The 15158-nt window shown below is 38.6% G+C and overlaps 2 protein-coding genes and 2 non-coding genes across 4 annotated transcripts; all 4 read left to right on the top strand.

The window, feature by feature from the left end:
* Positions 1–2869: 2869 nt before the first annotated feature.
* On the top strand, positions 2870–2950 carry TRNAL-AAG (transfer RNA leucine (anticodon AAG)). The gene has a single exon. It is a non-coding gene; the product is annotated as a tRNA-Leu (tRNA).
* A 2406-nt stretch (positions 2951–5356) lies between these two features.
* TRNAL-AAG (transfer RNA leucine (anticodon AAG)) lies at positions 5357–5437 on the top strand. The gene has a single exon. It is a non-coding gene; the product is annotated as a tRNA-Leu (tRNA).
* Positions 5438–5588: 151 nt separating this feature from the next.
* LOC103990687 (uncharacterized) lies at positions 5589–10582 on the top strand. Its single transcript, XM_009409914.3, has 5 exons — positions 5589–5787; positions 6017–6149; positions 8115–8211; positions 8837–8923; positions 10200–10582. The coding sequence occupies exons 1-5, from the start codon at positions 5721–5723 to the stop codon at positions 10332–10334; spliced, it is 519 nt and encodes a 172-aa protein (XP_009408189.2). The 5' UTR covers positions 5589–5720; the 3' UTR covers positions 10335–10582.
* Positions 10583–13460: 2878 nt separating this feature from the next.
* Positions 13461–14939, top strand: LOC135616145 (NAC domain-containing protein 22-like). The gene is made up of 3 exons (XM_065115327.1): positions 13461–13663; positions 13744–14027; positions 14117–14939. The coding sequence occupies exons 1-3, from the start codon at positions 13498–13500 to the stop codon at positions 14543–14545; spliced, it is 879 nt and encodes a 292-aa protein (XP_064971399.1). The 5' UTR covers positions 13461–13497; the 3' UTR covers positions 14546–14939.
* The last annotated feature ends 219 nt before the right edge of the window (positions 14940–15158 follow it).

Below are 15158 nucleotides of genomic sequence, written 5' to 3'. Positions count from 1 at the left end.
CCGCTGTTTGTTTCTGTTTGAATCTTGTTGGTAGATGGGTTCTTGTGGAAGACCTTCGAGATTTAGTGGGCGGTTTTCTGGAATCTGAATTGTCGGCAAGGACTATCTGGTTGGCTGATTAATGATGTGAATTGGAATAATTCACGACATGGATCGATCAGGGTCGAACTTTTGATGCAAAAGACCGAATTAGATGCAAAATCCTTGAGCGCTAAGGGGTAATTAGATGGAGTCTTTCAATGTTAACACCCATTTGCCTCCTCGGAAGCGCCTGCTAGCTGAACTCAAGAGGGAGGGTTCCGATTTTGATTTCCTGCCACCGGTTCCTTTTCTTTCTGGTGAACTTGGTGCCCAGCTCCGTGATTCTATTAACTCTCCAAGGTCGAATCCAGAAGAGATCATTGAGGTTGCGAAGTCGGTGGCTTCAGCTGCCGCTGAAGTTGCAGCGGCAGCTAAAAGGATTGCAACCGAGAAAGCAGCTGCAGCTGCAAAGGCCAAGGCTTCTGCCAAGAGTGCACTACTGTTTCTGGATTCAGTTTCGAGGAGGAGAAAATCTGGAAAGGGTTGCATGGCCAGAACCAGAGTGAGGAAGAAACAGATGCCTGTTAAGCTCTTGTATAAGACTCACCATCGTCTAGGGAGCCAAGAAACAGATGAAGAACTTGCCAGGAAATTGCATCATGTCATAAATAGTTCATCTAGAATCTCAAAAAATAAGCGAAGGAGCATTCGAAATGCTGTCTGCAATGAGAAGTCATCTGTTTTGCACGAGAAGAGCAGTAGGACAAGCAAATGTTCCATAGATAAATCAGAAGAGAAGATTGTAGGCTGTTCCGAAGACATTTTTGAGAGGGAGGAAGAATCCAGTTACTGCACAGAGACACAATATAGTGGATCTAAGGTTATAAGAAAGCTGATGGTTGGAAAGTGAGAATTAAGCAAAAGAAGTTGTCTTTGAATCAACATCATGTCCAAGATCAAACAGAGCTTAAAAAATTGCCACCTTTTGCAAATCGTCATAATTTTATCAGAGAATCAAAGTTGGAAAATGCAGAAAGTAATGTCTTCAAATGATTTAAAACCTTCTGATGATGGTGGCATGTCAATGTAGATTACATCAGCATGGAAATGCAAGAAGATCGAGTTGTCACAAAGCTTATCTGATTGCAAGATGTTGCATTCTTTATGTTAAGATCCTTCAGTAACCATGACCTCTGGCAGTCAGTTGATAGCTTGACACAGATGATTTTGGAGCTCGCAATGGCATTCTTGGCATTTGGAGTCAACTGTAAGTTCCATATGCATGTGACATGAACAGGGAGTTAAACAGATCCTCTGCAGAATAGTTGTTTGTTTACAGTTTGTTCTATGAGGTCTTTGCTTTATATTCGATGTTCAGTAGTGGTTTTCTTAGGTTTGTTTTAGTGTCACTTGATGTATTTGCTACTTCTTACACCTTTGTGATATTTGTAATTCTAAATCAGAATAAGTCTGTTTTTAGTTATTAATGCACATCATACTAGTTCTTATTCCAATTATGATAGACTATGTTATTTTAGAGAAAGGGAATAAACTTCCCACACATTCAAAAATAAATTCCATGTAAATGTATATATATGCATTGCTAGCTAGAATATCACATTCAGCAATGATATATGTTGTGTGTGCGGAACATGTCAGGAACCATTGGAGAATGGAATAGGCAAAGTAAGTCAAGTACATCAATTTGTTGTGCCATAATATCAATTTGATTGAACATCTTAGTTTTAGGAACAAGATGATATCAAACATCTACAAAAAAAAGCAATATCATCTTAATTAATGATTTGAGCAGTGAGCATCTATCTGGTTACATCAGCGGCGTTTCGTCTGTTAAAAGTGAAGATATTTAGATATATGCAGGCACACTTTGTTAAATGACTTGAGCTGGTTTAGTGGAAGCTAAAATAGCTAAAAGAAGAGCTCCACTTGATGCTCATCATATGCTGTTACCTAAGCCTGAAAAGTGCATCCATGAATGAGTTCTGATATGTGACAAAGAGATTGCATCATCAAGTCAGGAATTGCTAATAGAGTACATTGTAGACCAGGATTCCTTCAACTCTCTTTTTCTTTTTTGCACCTATCATGATTAGGAAAAGCTACTAAATGCAGCAGATCTCAATGTTGTAAGAGGTCAAAATATATGGATAGATCCATCTGAGCAACATTGGTTGGTGGATCTTATTGATTTGCCATGTGAAATAAGTTCAGTGAGAACTATTGCAGCTTTATGCTATAAATGATAAGACTAAATAAATCTGCAGTGTCTTGTATGCCTACCAACACATGTTTAGTTTATATCTGTGCCAATTTTGCATGGTTTCATCCAAGTTGGACATGGTACACAATTTTCTTCACAAATCAAAAAAATAGTCTAATAATTTGAGGTTGGTATAGAGAAAGTAATTGGGTTCTGGACCAGGTGGAACACCTAGGACATAAGCAAAATTTCATTATGCTAAGATTTTATTTAGGCACTAGATTTAGTAGGGTGGATCAAGAAAGTATTCTTTGACTCTGTGAAGCACCTGAGCAGCTACTGTTCTCCATAAAGTTTATAGGAAGGAGTCCATTGCATTATTATTATTTTTTCCTAATCCTACTTTAGTATGAACTATATTTATGTGTTGTTTGTAAATTTTTTTTACTCTAATTCGATTTGACGGAGAAATACAAATTATATTTTTTCAAAAAAAATTATTTTCTAGTTATTCTCCTACTATGGACATACTAAAAATAATGTTTTTAAAAAAATATAATTATTGTTAAATAAATAAAAAATGTTCTATTTATTTTTTAAATATTCTGTCTTGACATTTGCCATCTTGTTGAGATGGCCGAGTTGGTCTAAGGCGCCAGATTAAGGTTCTGGTCCGAAAGGGCGTGGGTTCAAATCCCACTCTCAACAATATTTTTTTTTTATACGCCTATATAAGGCTCAAATCCTAGATCAAATGCATCATGTCATAAATAGTTCATCTAGAATCTCAAAAAATAAGCGAAGGAGCATTCGAAATGCTGTCTGCAATGAGAAGTCATCTGTTTTGCATGAGAAGAGCAGTAGGATAAACAAATGTTCCATAGATAAATCAGAAGAGAAGATTGTAGGCTGTTCCGAAGACATTTTTGAGAGGGAGGAAGAATCCAGTTACTGCACAGAGACACAATATAGTGGATCTAAGGTTATAAGAAAGCTGATGGTTGGAAAGTGAGAATTAAGAAAAAGAAGTTGCCTTTGAATCAACATCATGTCCAAGATCAAACAGAGCTTAAAAAATTGCCACCTTTTGCAAATCGTCATAATTTTACCAGAGAATCAAAGTTGGAAAATGCAGAAAGTAATGTCTTCAAATGATTTAAAACCTTCTGATGATGGTGGGATGTCAATGTAGATTACATCAGCATGGAAATGCAAGAAGATCGGGTTGTCACAAAGCTTATCTGATTGCAAGATGTTGCATTCTTTATGTTAAGATCCTTCAGTAACCATGACCTCTAGCAGTCAGTTGATAGCTTGACACACATGATTTTGGAGCTCGCAATGGCATTCTTGGCATTTGGAGTCAACTGTAAGTTCCATATGCATGTGACATGAACAGGGAGTTAAACAGATCCTCTGCAGAATAGTTGTTTGTTTACAGTTTGTTCTATGAGGTCTTTGCTTTATATTCGATGTTCAGTAGTGGTTTTCTTAGGTTTGTTTTAGTGTCACTTGATGTATTTGCTACTTCTTACACCTTTGTGATATTTGTATTTCTAAATCAGAATAAGTCTGTTTTTAGTTATTAATGCACATCATACTAGTTCTTATTCCAATTATGATAGACTATGTTATTTTAGAGAAAGGGAATAAACTTCCCACACATGCAAAAATAAATTCCATGTAAATGTATATATATGCATTGCTAGCTAGAATATCACATTCAGCAATGATATATGTTGTGTGTGCGGAACATGTCATATTAGGAACCATTGGAGAATGGAATAGGCAAAGTAAGTCAATTACACCAATTTGTTGTGCCATAATATCAATTTGATTGAACATCTTAGTTTTAGGAACAAGATGATATCAAACATCTGCAAAAAAAGCAATATCATCTTAATTAATGATTTGAGCAGTGAGCATCTATCTGGTTACATCAGCGGTGTTTCGTCTGTTAAAAGTGAAGATATTTAGATATATGCAGGCACACTTTGTTAAATGACTTGAGCTGGTTTAGTGGAAGCTAAAATAGCTAAAAGAAGAGCTCCACTTGATGCTCATCATATGCTGTTACCTAAGCCTGAAAAGTGCATCCATGAATGAGTTCTGATATGTGACAAAGAGATTGCATCATCAAGTCAGGAATTGCTAATAGAGTACATTGTAGACCAGGATTCCTTCAACTCTCCTTTTCTTTTTTGCACCTATCATGATTAGGAAAAGCTACTAAATGCAGCAGATCTCAATGTTGTAAGAGGTCAAAATATATGGATAGATCCATCTGAGCAACATTGGTTGGTGGATCTTATTGATTTGCCATGTGAAATAAGTTCAGTGAGAACTATTGCAGCTTTATGCTATAAATGATAAGACTAAATAAATCTGCAGTGTCTTGTATGCCTACCAACACATGTTTAGTTTATATCTGTGCCAATTTTGCATGGTTTCATCCAAGTTGGACATGGTACACAATTTTCTTCACAAATCAAAAAAATAGTCTAATAATTTGAGGTTGGTATAGAGAAAGTAATTGGGTTCTGGACCAGGTGGAACACCTAGGACATAAGCAAAATTTCATTATGCTAAGATTTTATTTAGGCACTAGATTTAGTAGGGTGGATCAAGAAAGTATTCTTTGACTGTGTGAAGCACCTGAGCAGCTACTGTTCTCCATAAAGTTTATAGGCAAAATTGTGGACTGTGGGAACTCTGCAATTAAGGTGGAAATTATAGTAATTAATAAAATTGAGAAATTATGTTTGGAGACAAACATTTTTAGTGATGTTTTAACGTTATCAATTAGCTTATCTGGTGTAGATGACAGGTGGATAGGAAGGAGTCCATTGCATTATTATTATTTTTTCTTAATCCTTCTTTAGTATGAACTATATTTATGTGTTGTTTGTAAATTTTTTTTACTCTAACACCGTTCAATTTGAGGGAGAAATACAAATTATATTTTTTCAAAAAAATTATTTTCTAATTACTCTTTTACTATGGACATGCTAAAAATAATGTTTTCTAAAAAAAATATAATTATTGTCAAATAAAGAAAATTTATTTTATTTAATTTTTAAATAAATATAATTCTGTCTTGACATTTATCACTTTGTTGAGATGGCCGAGTTGGTCTAAGGCGCCAGATTAAGGTTCTGGTCCGAAAGGGCGTGGGTTCAAATCCCACTCTCAACAATATTTGTTTTTTATTATACGCTTATATAAGGCTCAAATCCTAGATCAGATGCAATCTCCATGACCAACAACTAGTTGGGGCAGTCCAACGCCCAACAACTATATGGGCCCCTACCGATCCATGTTATCTTAGCCCAATTCAATTGCACCTCGGTGATGTCGAGGTCGGAGCGAAGACTACATCTCGATAGAACCAAAGCACGGAGTGATCTCAAAGTCACCTCCTCGCTCCGCTTGCCTCTCCATGTTCGATTTCCTCTAGAAAGAGTTGTTGATAGCATAGATGACGATGGTCACGATCGCAAACACCGTCGTCGCCGTCGGAGACCCCCGATCCCAATCGCTTGCCGGTAGGTGTACCTTTCCATCATTTTCGATCTCAAAAATCTTGGTCTGATTAGTCTGCCTTTTGCTTGTGGTGATCTTATCTCCGATTTCTTCGACTCATTTGATTCTTGAGCCGATGAGATATTCTTTTGAGTTTCTATGTTCCGTCGCTAATTCCTCGGTGTTTTTGTGTAGGATTGTGAAAGTTTTTTTTATAGATTTGCTCAACTTATAATTATTCTTCTTTTTTAGGCTATAGTTTGAAGTCGTCGAACAAGTCCCCTGTAATATGCCATCCTTTGAGCTTCTCTTTCAGACCTGCATGCCGGAGGAGAGCGGGAGTTTCAAGTTACAGGGGCCAATTGATGGTTCAAAATGCCTATAGGTATTTGAGTTACTTGTGCCGAGTTTGCTAGCTTTGGCTCTATATTTCATTTGCGACACCCTGTTCGTTTGTGATCGTCTTTCCCTCATGCTTGTAGATTATTATACCTTTCTTCTGTTAGCCCCAAGAGTGCTCATGAGAAGGAATACAAGGGTCATTTGAGAAATTTGTTGTCTAAGATGTAGTTACAAGTTTCAGTGTGTGTGCAATGTTGTCTGAGTAATCTTTGTCTCTTACACAGTTTCTATTGTCTTATCTTATGTCGTTACAAACATTGTAGATACGGTGTTTTGTGTGAAGGAGATGATAAGCGCAATTAGAAACTAAAACAGGCAAGCTCTGTCGAGTTTTCTTTAGTTTACAGCTAAAATCAGACATCTTGATGATTTCCACAGAGTTGTGACTTCCATCACTCTGGAACTTAGCTTCAGGTGTGCGTAATTCTCATACAATTGTTTGGTTAAAGAATCAAAAAGAAAAACGAGGGTTTCTTGTAGTTAACCTTGTTTTGTTCTCGTTTTTGTTGGAATGCTGGCATATGTTCCCATTTTTTGCATTTTGCATAATTAAAATATCCAAATAGACCTTTGACCAAGAGGCACTAGCATCATCAGTGATGTTCAAATCCATATGAGAGATAGAGCTACCAATAGGCACCAGGGTTACTGGGTTGTAACAATGGACTTGCCTCTTTAGTTTTAGTTTCTTAAATTCTTAATTACAGCTGGTAATTGCAATGTTATTGTTCTAACACCTTGGAGCATGTTATAAGGTTCAATTTCTACCATTATAAGGAAATTCCAATTTTATATTCATGACTTCTGGTATCAGTTAAATTATAGGCTGTGCGTTCTAAGTCAACATGTCTCTTTCTACCCGGTGATGCTCTGAATCTGGCATTGGCATATTCAAGGTTTTCAATCAAGTTGAAAACAATTCATGACACCTTTGTTCTGAACATTCAAGCTTGAGTCAGACGTGAGATGCCTTCATAACCATTTCCAAGAGGAATTTACGAGCATTGCTGCATTTCATTTCTCTAGGTTTTCCATAAGTACTAGAATCTAAAGTATCATGGAGCAATCATTATATTGTCCAATAAAAGGAGAATGCATGTCTACATTTTGCCAAGATTTTCATCTATCGAAGATGTAACCTAGGAGAATTTTGACACTTCAATTGGCATACATCAATAAAGATCGAAAGATGGATTTGTATATGTGAAATGCATGGTTTATTTTGTAGTAGCTTGGAGTTAACATTTTGGACCACATTGCAAGTTTCACTTCATACAGTTGGATACCTGGTTGCCTTTGCCATTCATATAAAACTCCACATCCACTTTTTAGAGATGGAAATGATATAAGGATTTTATGAAAAGCAAAGAGTTAGAAATCATAGTCTCATTTGGAAATTTCTGTTTAGGCATTCATAAATCCTCCATGATAGATGAACTATTCCTAATATGTCAATGACAATTGAATCAATGATTTTAGCTATTTTTTAAGTAACTCAGTTGAGGAGGATGTAATCAATGCAGATTTAAAATTCTCATCGTATGTGCCTTTCATTACGGACAACTTCAGGTGCACATTATTCTTTTGTACAAGAAAAGCCATTATTGCTCCAGTTGGTGTATGCATATGTTACTTATCAGAAATGGAGAATCAAAAGAATTACAACTGACTTTCTGGTCTTATTGTTTTTTTCTTTTTTAACTCAAGTGCTTAGTGTCCTGAAATGCAATACAGTTTGTCATTTTTTGTAAATTATGAATCAAGGTTTTGATAATCAGGATCAGATCTGGAAAATATGAGCAGATGGAACTTTTTCTTAACTTGTAAATACATTCATGACCAGTTTGTTGTTTCCTTGCCTTGGATTGGCTTCATTTTTGGTTCTTTTGTAGAATCTTATTGCAGGCATTTAACGTACTATGTATGGCTTTATGTGATGCAAATGTAGGGATGGTAGAAGGCCCAGCAATGCAAGCATCTTCACTGGTGGCTTTGTGCTGGGAGGAATTGTGGTTGGGACACTTGCTTGTGTATATGCACCTCAGGTACTGAAGTTGATATCTTTATTTACCATACATTACCTTTTTAATATGTTCCATGTAGTTTATGATTGCTGGGTTAACTGATGTGTGGTGGTGAAATGGTGGTAATTTCGTGCTAGCATGAGTGCAATCTTTTTCAGCACATATTCGTTTTACTAGTTTTAATAATTGGGAAATTATGACTTCTTGTTATTGTTGTTGTTATTATTGTTTTGATGTATTTGTTTTCCCAGTTTAAAGAGGAGAAAGTTATCATTATACACCTCTGTTTGTTACTAAAGCTGAACTCATTCTTGATTCAATAAGCACTAGAGTAGGAAACCAAAAAAATATCCTTTGCTTGATTTTAAGTACTTGAAATTGCGTGTGTGTGTGTGGGGGGGGGGGGGGAGGGGGGAGGGGTGCATGTGTATTTTTACAGCTTTTCCTTTTAGGCCTCTGATGCAGGTTGATGATATGCCAGCTTTTGTTAGAAATTATCATACTCATCTCTTGTTAAAATTTGTGTCTTATAAAGGTATCCCTGGCACTTTATGCTTCAGAGCTAAGCTATTCATTGAAGATGTTAACAAACTTCTATTTATGATTATGTTTCTATTTATTTTCTGATGAATCAGTATTGTTTCAGATCAGCAAAGCATTGACTGGAACTGACAAAAAAGATCTAATGAAGAGATTGCCAAAATTCATCTATGATGAAGAGAAAGCTTTGGAGGTAAGTCTTATGATTATGGTATTATCATCTGCAATCAAAAAATTACTTTGCAATAAACAATTTAATCTCTTTGCATACTCCTCCATAACCTTATGCATTGATTGTTTTTACTTGATATATTTTCTTGGTTTCTACCACAATTTTCTACTTTCATAGTTTACTACTTATCTAGTTATATTGACCTTCAGTACCACACCTCATTCGAGGAGGTCAAGTGGTTAGCTCTTTGTTTCTTGCTAATCGAAAGATGTCTAGTTGATCATTTTACTATATATATCTTCACTACCACTTATGGATAGAAGCATCAGCCCACCAGGACCACCAAAAAGGAGAAGTTAAAGAAACTAAAGAAAAAGAGGAATGAGTTTTGAGTTTGATATGGATAGATAAAAACATCAGTAAATCATCAACATCAAAGCATGTGTATACCATCATGAATTTTTCACTGGTTATTCTGAACATGAATGCCACCCACTTATTCTTCAAATAGACTTGTTAATTGTGATTGATGCTTAAAACAAAAAAGAATACCAATATCGAAGGAAGGTGACAAAGATTTATCATAGGTAGCCACACGTGGTTCTCATTTTAGTTTGGTGTGTTATTTCTCTTGCTTGTAGAAATAAGAGATGAAATATACTTACTGTTGAATCGACAAAGAATTATTATTCAAAGTGTGTTGAGAATCGATTGTGCTTATGTTTCTGTGGAATATATTTTTCATTACTCTGGATCAGTTCAGAGGAGCAATTCTGTTCGAGCATTGACCAGTTTGTTGTCTTCTTTCTTATCTCTCTCTTCTTTCCTTGGCCATACACCTGCTTCTTTGTAGCTTCCCTCTTCTTTTTAATTAATTTACAGTTTAGCATTTTTTTATAATTAGCATTATAGTCTATTTACTGCTCTAATAACAAAAAAAGCATATCCGAAGTAATGTTCATCAAGAAACCACATTGTAGTAGCCATTGCACACATGCTTCGGAGTTATCTTATGAAAAATACTTGTATAATTTGCTTTGTGATCTATTTTGTTGTATTCACAAATATTTAGCTGATGGATACAACGACCCAGTCAAATATTAATTTATCATCCCAATTTGATGGGACTTGGAAAAGAGAGCTCTTTTTTTTTTTTTCTGATAATGGACAATCTTGTCTTCTCATTTATTACATCTAATGTGAATCTACTGTCCAGATTTCGTCTGAAACATAGTTGCAATACTTGTGTTGCTTTATTTGTGCTGCACTAACAACAAGCTAAATGGTGATACAACAGAAAACCAGGAAGATTTTGACAGAGAAGATTGCACAACTTAACAGTGCTATTGATGATGTTTCTTCTCAACTCCGAGCAGATGATGAGCCAAATGGAGTGGCTGTGGCATCAGATGAGGTCGAAGCCGCAATATGATGTCGATCTAGGTGCGTAGGTGGATGCAGCCATCACACACTCCTTTCTTGGTACTTTTTTGGATTGTTAAGTACTTGATCGATCGATCTATTGCTTGATTTGGGACTGCTGCTCTTTGCTAGCGTGCATTAGATTTTTTTTGGTGTTTTGGAGATGGTCGAGCTTAAAGTTTCTTTATCATCAGTAAAAACACAGGTATTACTATACTGGCGGATGAGATCATTAATAAAATTATAGAGTTATAATGATGAATGGATGTCATTACTATATTGAATATGAGATTATTAGGGAAATTATTATTCTGCCAATTTTTTTTTGTCATTAGTAAAAGTATTGTGATTATTATAATGTCTTTATGCTAAGGTTCGTCTTACTGATCCCTACACTAGTACGGTTCTTATCGATATGGTACATATTGACATATAAGAATATTTAAATTATTTTTGACTAAATATTTTAAAAAAAAATTTGACGGTTGAAATCGTAATCTTCCGAATCGGAATAGGGGGTCAGGGGCTAGCTACACTAAACAAGTGTTTCCATGACGGGGTCCACTTACAATAACTCACCCTCCTGAGTCCACCACATGACTTGCATTTGGGAGTCAATTTATTATGAATACACACAAGAAGAGAGCAGCAAGTATGTATCCTTCGTTCTCACTGTTTCATCGTCTTTTCGAGTCCTGATGATAACACTCAGGTTTGACGCTCCTCGAAATGAAGCTGACATACCGAGGTTTGTTGGTCTGCAGGATGAATAGAGGATCGATCTCAAGCAGCTAATTTAGGTTGGAGATCCAACATTTGACATTTCATTAGTTTAACTGCATCTTCTCCTCTCTCTCCCCATGAACTGGAGATTCATCTATATGATTACAACGTGATATGATCCGACTAGAAGACCGCAAACCAAAAGAGGAAAAGAAGGCTGCTGCTTCCGATGACACTCACCGCAACCCTATCGAGCTTTTCACCACCGTCGGACTCGCCTTGAGCTTCCCCTCCCTCAAGAATGCATCCACCATCCACCACCCACCACCCGATCTCGTGTCCCTTCTTCTCGTCATCGGCAACCGCCACAGCTCGAATGCACCAACCGCTCCTCAGCATCCCCGGGATCAGAGGCACTCGAACTCCAGCCGGATGAATTTTCGATCAAGAGGAAGTCTATCGGATGGTGTTGGAGGAGAAAAGCATACCAACAGATCAAAGAACACATCAAAAAATTTATTACTATTATAGAGAAAATCAAATTATTTTCTTGCATTTTGCTCGATCAATTGCATCTTTCCCAACATCTCTCTCCTCGAGACAACACCGTGGAATCCCGTCGGACACGTCCTGGCACAGTGTTTTGCATTTGCAATTACCCCTTACACACACAATCGAATCCTATTCATCGCTCAAGTCACGGAGCATGAAATCTCGGCTGCCCCAAACACCCCAACGATGGAGACATAAGACTCCGTCAAATACGCTTGGGAGTCAATCACATTGGAGTGCGCAACCAATCCAAGCCGAAGTCAACATTCCAACTTGCACCCAACGCCGATCACGATCGTGCTGCGGTCGTCGAAGACCTCGATCATGGCACGACCACCATGCAATGTCGTCACAGAAGAATCCACTTGAGGGTTCCAGCAGAAGAAGAAGAAGAAGGACAACAACAACGAAGCACTGACCGATTCCACAGGAAATACGTGGTGATGAGTGGGTGCGCTCTCTGTTGCCCGTCGCATGGTGATCGATGACGATGGCGAGGGTTCAATGACTTCCAACGGATCAGTTTCGGAAGTCTCGATTTGAATGGGTCAGCTTCTCGAGAGACGGCGTGTAGTCGTGTGCATCAATTCACTACGCACTGCATGCATTTGAGGGGTGCATTAAGATATATTTGATGTTGGAAGAGGGTACATTTTTGAGATAAATTAGTATACTGATATATGTCATCGCGTAAAGCGAACCCCATCGAATCAGGTCAAATATGTTATGATACTACTATCAGAATATTAGGCATTAGATGGAATGGAACAAACTTGGACCGAGCCATAGTCGCGTTGTCGCAAAGTCTTCTTCCCTACTCATTGGTTTTCTCTCTCTCTCTCTCTCTCTCTCTCTACTTGATTCTTGTTTTTCATTAAAAATAAAAAATAATCTCATTAAGGTATCAAAAGAAGTTATGATATGACTCCGAAATCTCCCTGTGATATTTAATTCACCTACAGATGTATATTTTGCGTCGAGTATATTAGTTTCGAGCTCATTTCGGCATAAACATAAGAATATATAGAGTTTTACTTGTAATTTCCTTCTCAAAGTGAGCGATGATGAAGATGAGATTTGATCCTAAGATCTTACTATTAAAATTTAAAATTTTTACTAACTAAGTTAGTCCGTAAACAAATATTTGGAGAACTCGGATTCTAATGAGTCCATATATTCTTATTGATCTATATAATTATTATGTATATTCTAAATTATTATTTTATATTTTGTGGGATTCATTGCTTGTATCCTATCTTTAGTAAAGGAATGCACAATAAGCACACAGGAAGAGAATACAAGCGATCAAAGTCTTATGCATCTCTGAGAATTGATGATGTAAAACTGCTGGTTTTTCTCTTTCTTTCTTTCTTTCTTTCTTTGTTTGTGTAAAACACAGAGTCTCGCAAGCTTCCGAAATAAGGGTTTGGATTCAAAGGTCAGGGATGAACAGGAAAAACAAACACAAAAAATAATGCAGTCTTTGCTCGATGATGGACACTGTGGAATTCTTGGTAGACTAGTGGAAATTTGCAGGTCTTGGTGACTCATTAAAAGGCGACTCCCTCCATCTTCGGCAAGCATGACCTAATGATTAGTTTAACAGTACTCTGATTCCCTCCATGCTCTTCTTTCTTAAAATGAATAGGATTATGTTTTACATGAAGGCAAGATACATTCCATAATGACCAGTGTATAACAGCCCGGCTGGGTGCTGATGCACTTCCAGGAAGCACACATAGGATGGTGATGGTGGTCAGGCATCAAAGTCCAACGTATCGCTCTCATGCTAAAACGTCAAACTTCGTTTTGGATCCAACCATGCACTATATAGGCACTTCATGTCTTCCGTTAGCTTGGCATCAAAGGGAGCGAACAAGAGAGAAGAGGTGCAAAGCATGGAGAGAGGTGGATCGGGGCTCGATCTCCCTGGCTTCAGATTCCACCCCACGGAGGAAGAGCTCCTAGACTTCTACCTCAAGCGGATGGTGCTTGGAAAGAAGCTTCAGTTCGATGTCATCACCTCCATCAATCTCTATCGCCATGAGCCTTGGGAGCTCCCAGGTATCGTCATCGGTTCCTGTGTTATGTGCTGATTGCTTCAGTGTAAGGGTGTTCTGATAGCACCGTGCATGACTCTACAGGGTTGGCCAGGATGGGGGAGAGGGAGTGGTACTTTTACGTTCCGAGGGACCGCAGGCAAGCCAGTGGCGGACGGCCGAGCCGAACGACGGAGCGGGGGTTCTGGAAGGCGACCGGGTGCGACCGGCCGGTGCGCAGCGCCACGGACCCCAAGCGGCTCATCGGCCTCAAGAAGACGCTGGTGTACTACGAGGGCCGGGCGCCTCGCGGCTCCAAGACCGACTGGGTCATGAACGAGTACCGCCTCCCCGACCCGCCGCCGAGCTCCTCCGACGCAACACCCAAGGTGCGGCACTCTTGCACCATCGTGCTTTTCGTGTGGTTTCGACTCTCGACCGCAGAAGACTGATCCAACGTACGTGACTTGTTATCCAGGAGGACATAGTGTTGTGCAAGGTATACCGGAAGGCGACGTCAATGAAGGAGCTGGAGCAGCGGGCGGCGGCCATGGAAGAGGACATGAACTCTGGGTCGTCGATGACGGACTCGTCGCCGGGGTGGCCCGATCAGGACAGCTTCCAGCTGGGACCACCAGCAGGCGTGGATGACGTTATCCTGATCGAGGACACGGAGGAGGAGAAGATGGCAGCGGCAGTGGCAGCAGCCGCGGCGGAATTAATGGAGGAGAAAGAAGAGGTGGCGGCTGCCGCGGGGGTGTCGACTCGGCGGCCGAGTCTCCCCGAATTGGAGGTTCCAAAGAGCAGCGCGATGGAATGGCTGCAGGACCCGTTCTTGACTCAGCTGAGGAGTCCATGGCTGATGGATTTCTGGTCTCCTTCTTTTAACAGCATACTCAACTTCTAAATTTGAATCAAAACCAACGATCATGTTCGAGTTGAGCAGTGATCGATAGAAAGCTTAATACGGTTTGTTCTTTGCACGACATCTTAAGATTCATGTTTGAGTTCTTACTATAATACAAAATCTTAAATTTAAATTCCGATGATAGAGTGCTCGACGAAACTAATAAACTCAAACTGAGAGGTGATTGATGGTGATGATGGAGCTGACGAAATCTGTCACTTGATTGAGAGAGATTGGGGTATAGTCTTCGGGCTTGAACTTACAGTAGGTGGCACGAACTTCCCAAGTCAGACATGGCAGGCCATCACAGGCATAGTATGGTGTAATATTAGTCCATCACAGATGTATATGTCAAACCATATCACCTTTAAAGTCATATGGACATTGTTATCTTCGTCTCCCAACTTGCCATATGATCCACTCTTATCTCATTTTCGACGTTATTGTTGAACTGAAAGCCAACTCAAGCCGCCAATGTAAGTTTCACATGCAGCAGGGTCGTTCGCTGGATCCTTAATTCACGACACCTCTCCTGTGAGGAAGATGAGCTTATATAACTTTATCTAAATTATTATGGATTTAGTTAATTTTATCTAAGTGATATGATATCTCT

The sequence above is a fragment of the Musa acuminata genome, chromosome BXJ2-7, assembly GCF_036884655.1.
Source record: "Musa acuminata AAA Group cultivar baxijiao chromosome BXJ2-7, Cavendish_Baxijiao_AAA, whole genome shotgun sequence".
Taxonomy (NCBI): domain Eukaryota; kingdom Viridiplantae; phylum Streptophyta; class Magnoliopsida; order Zingiberales; family Musaceae; genus Musa; species Musa acuminata.
This window is presented reverse-complemented; position numbering and strand designations above follow the sequence as displayed.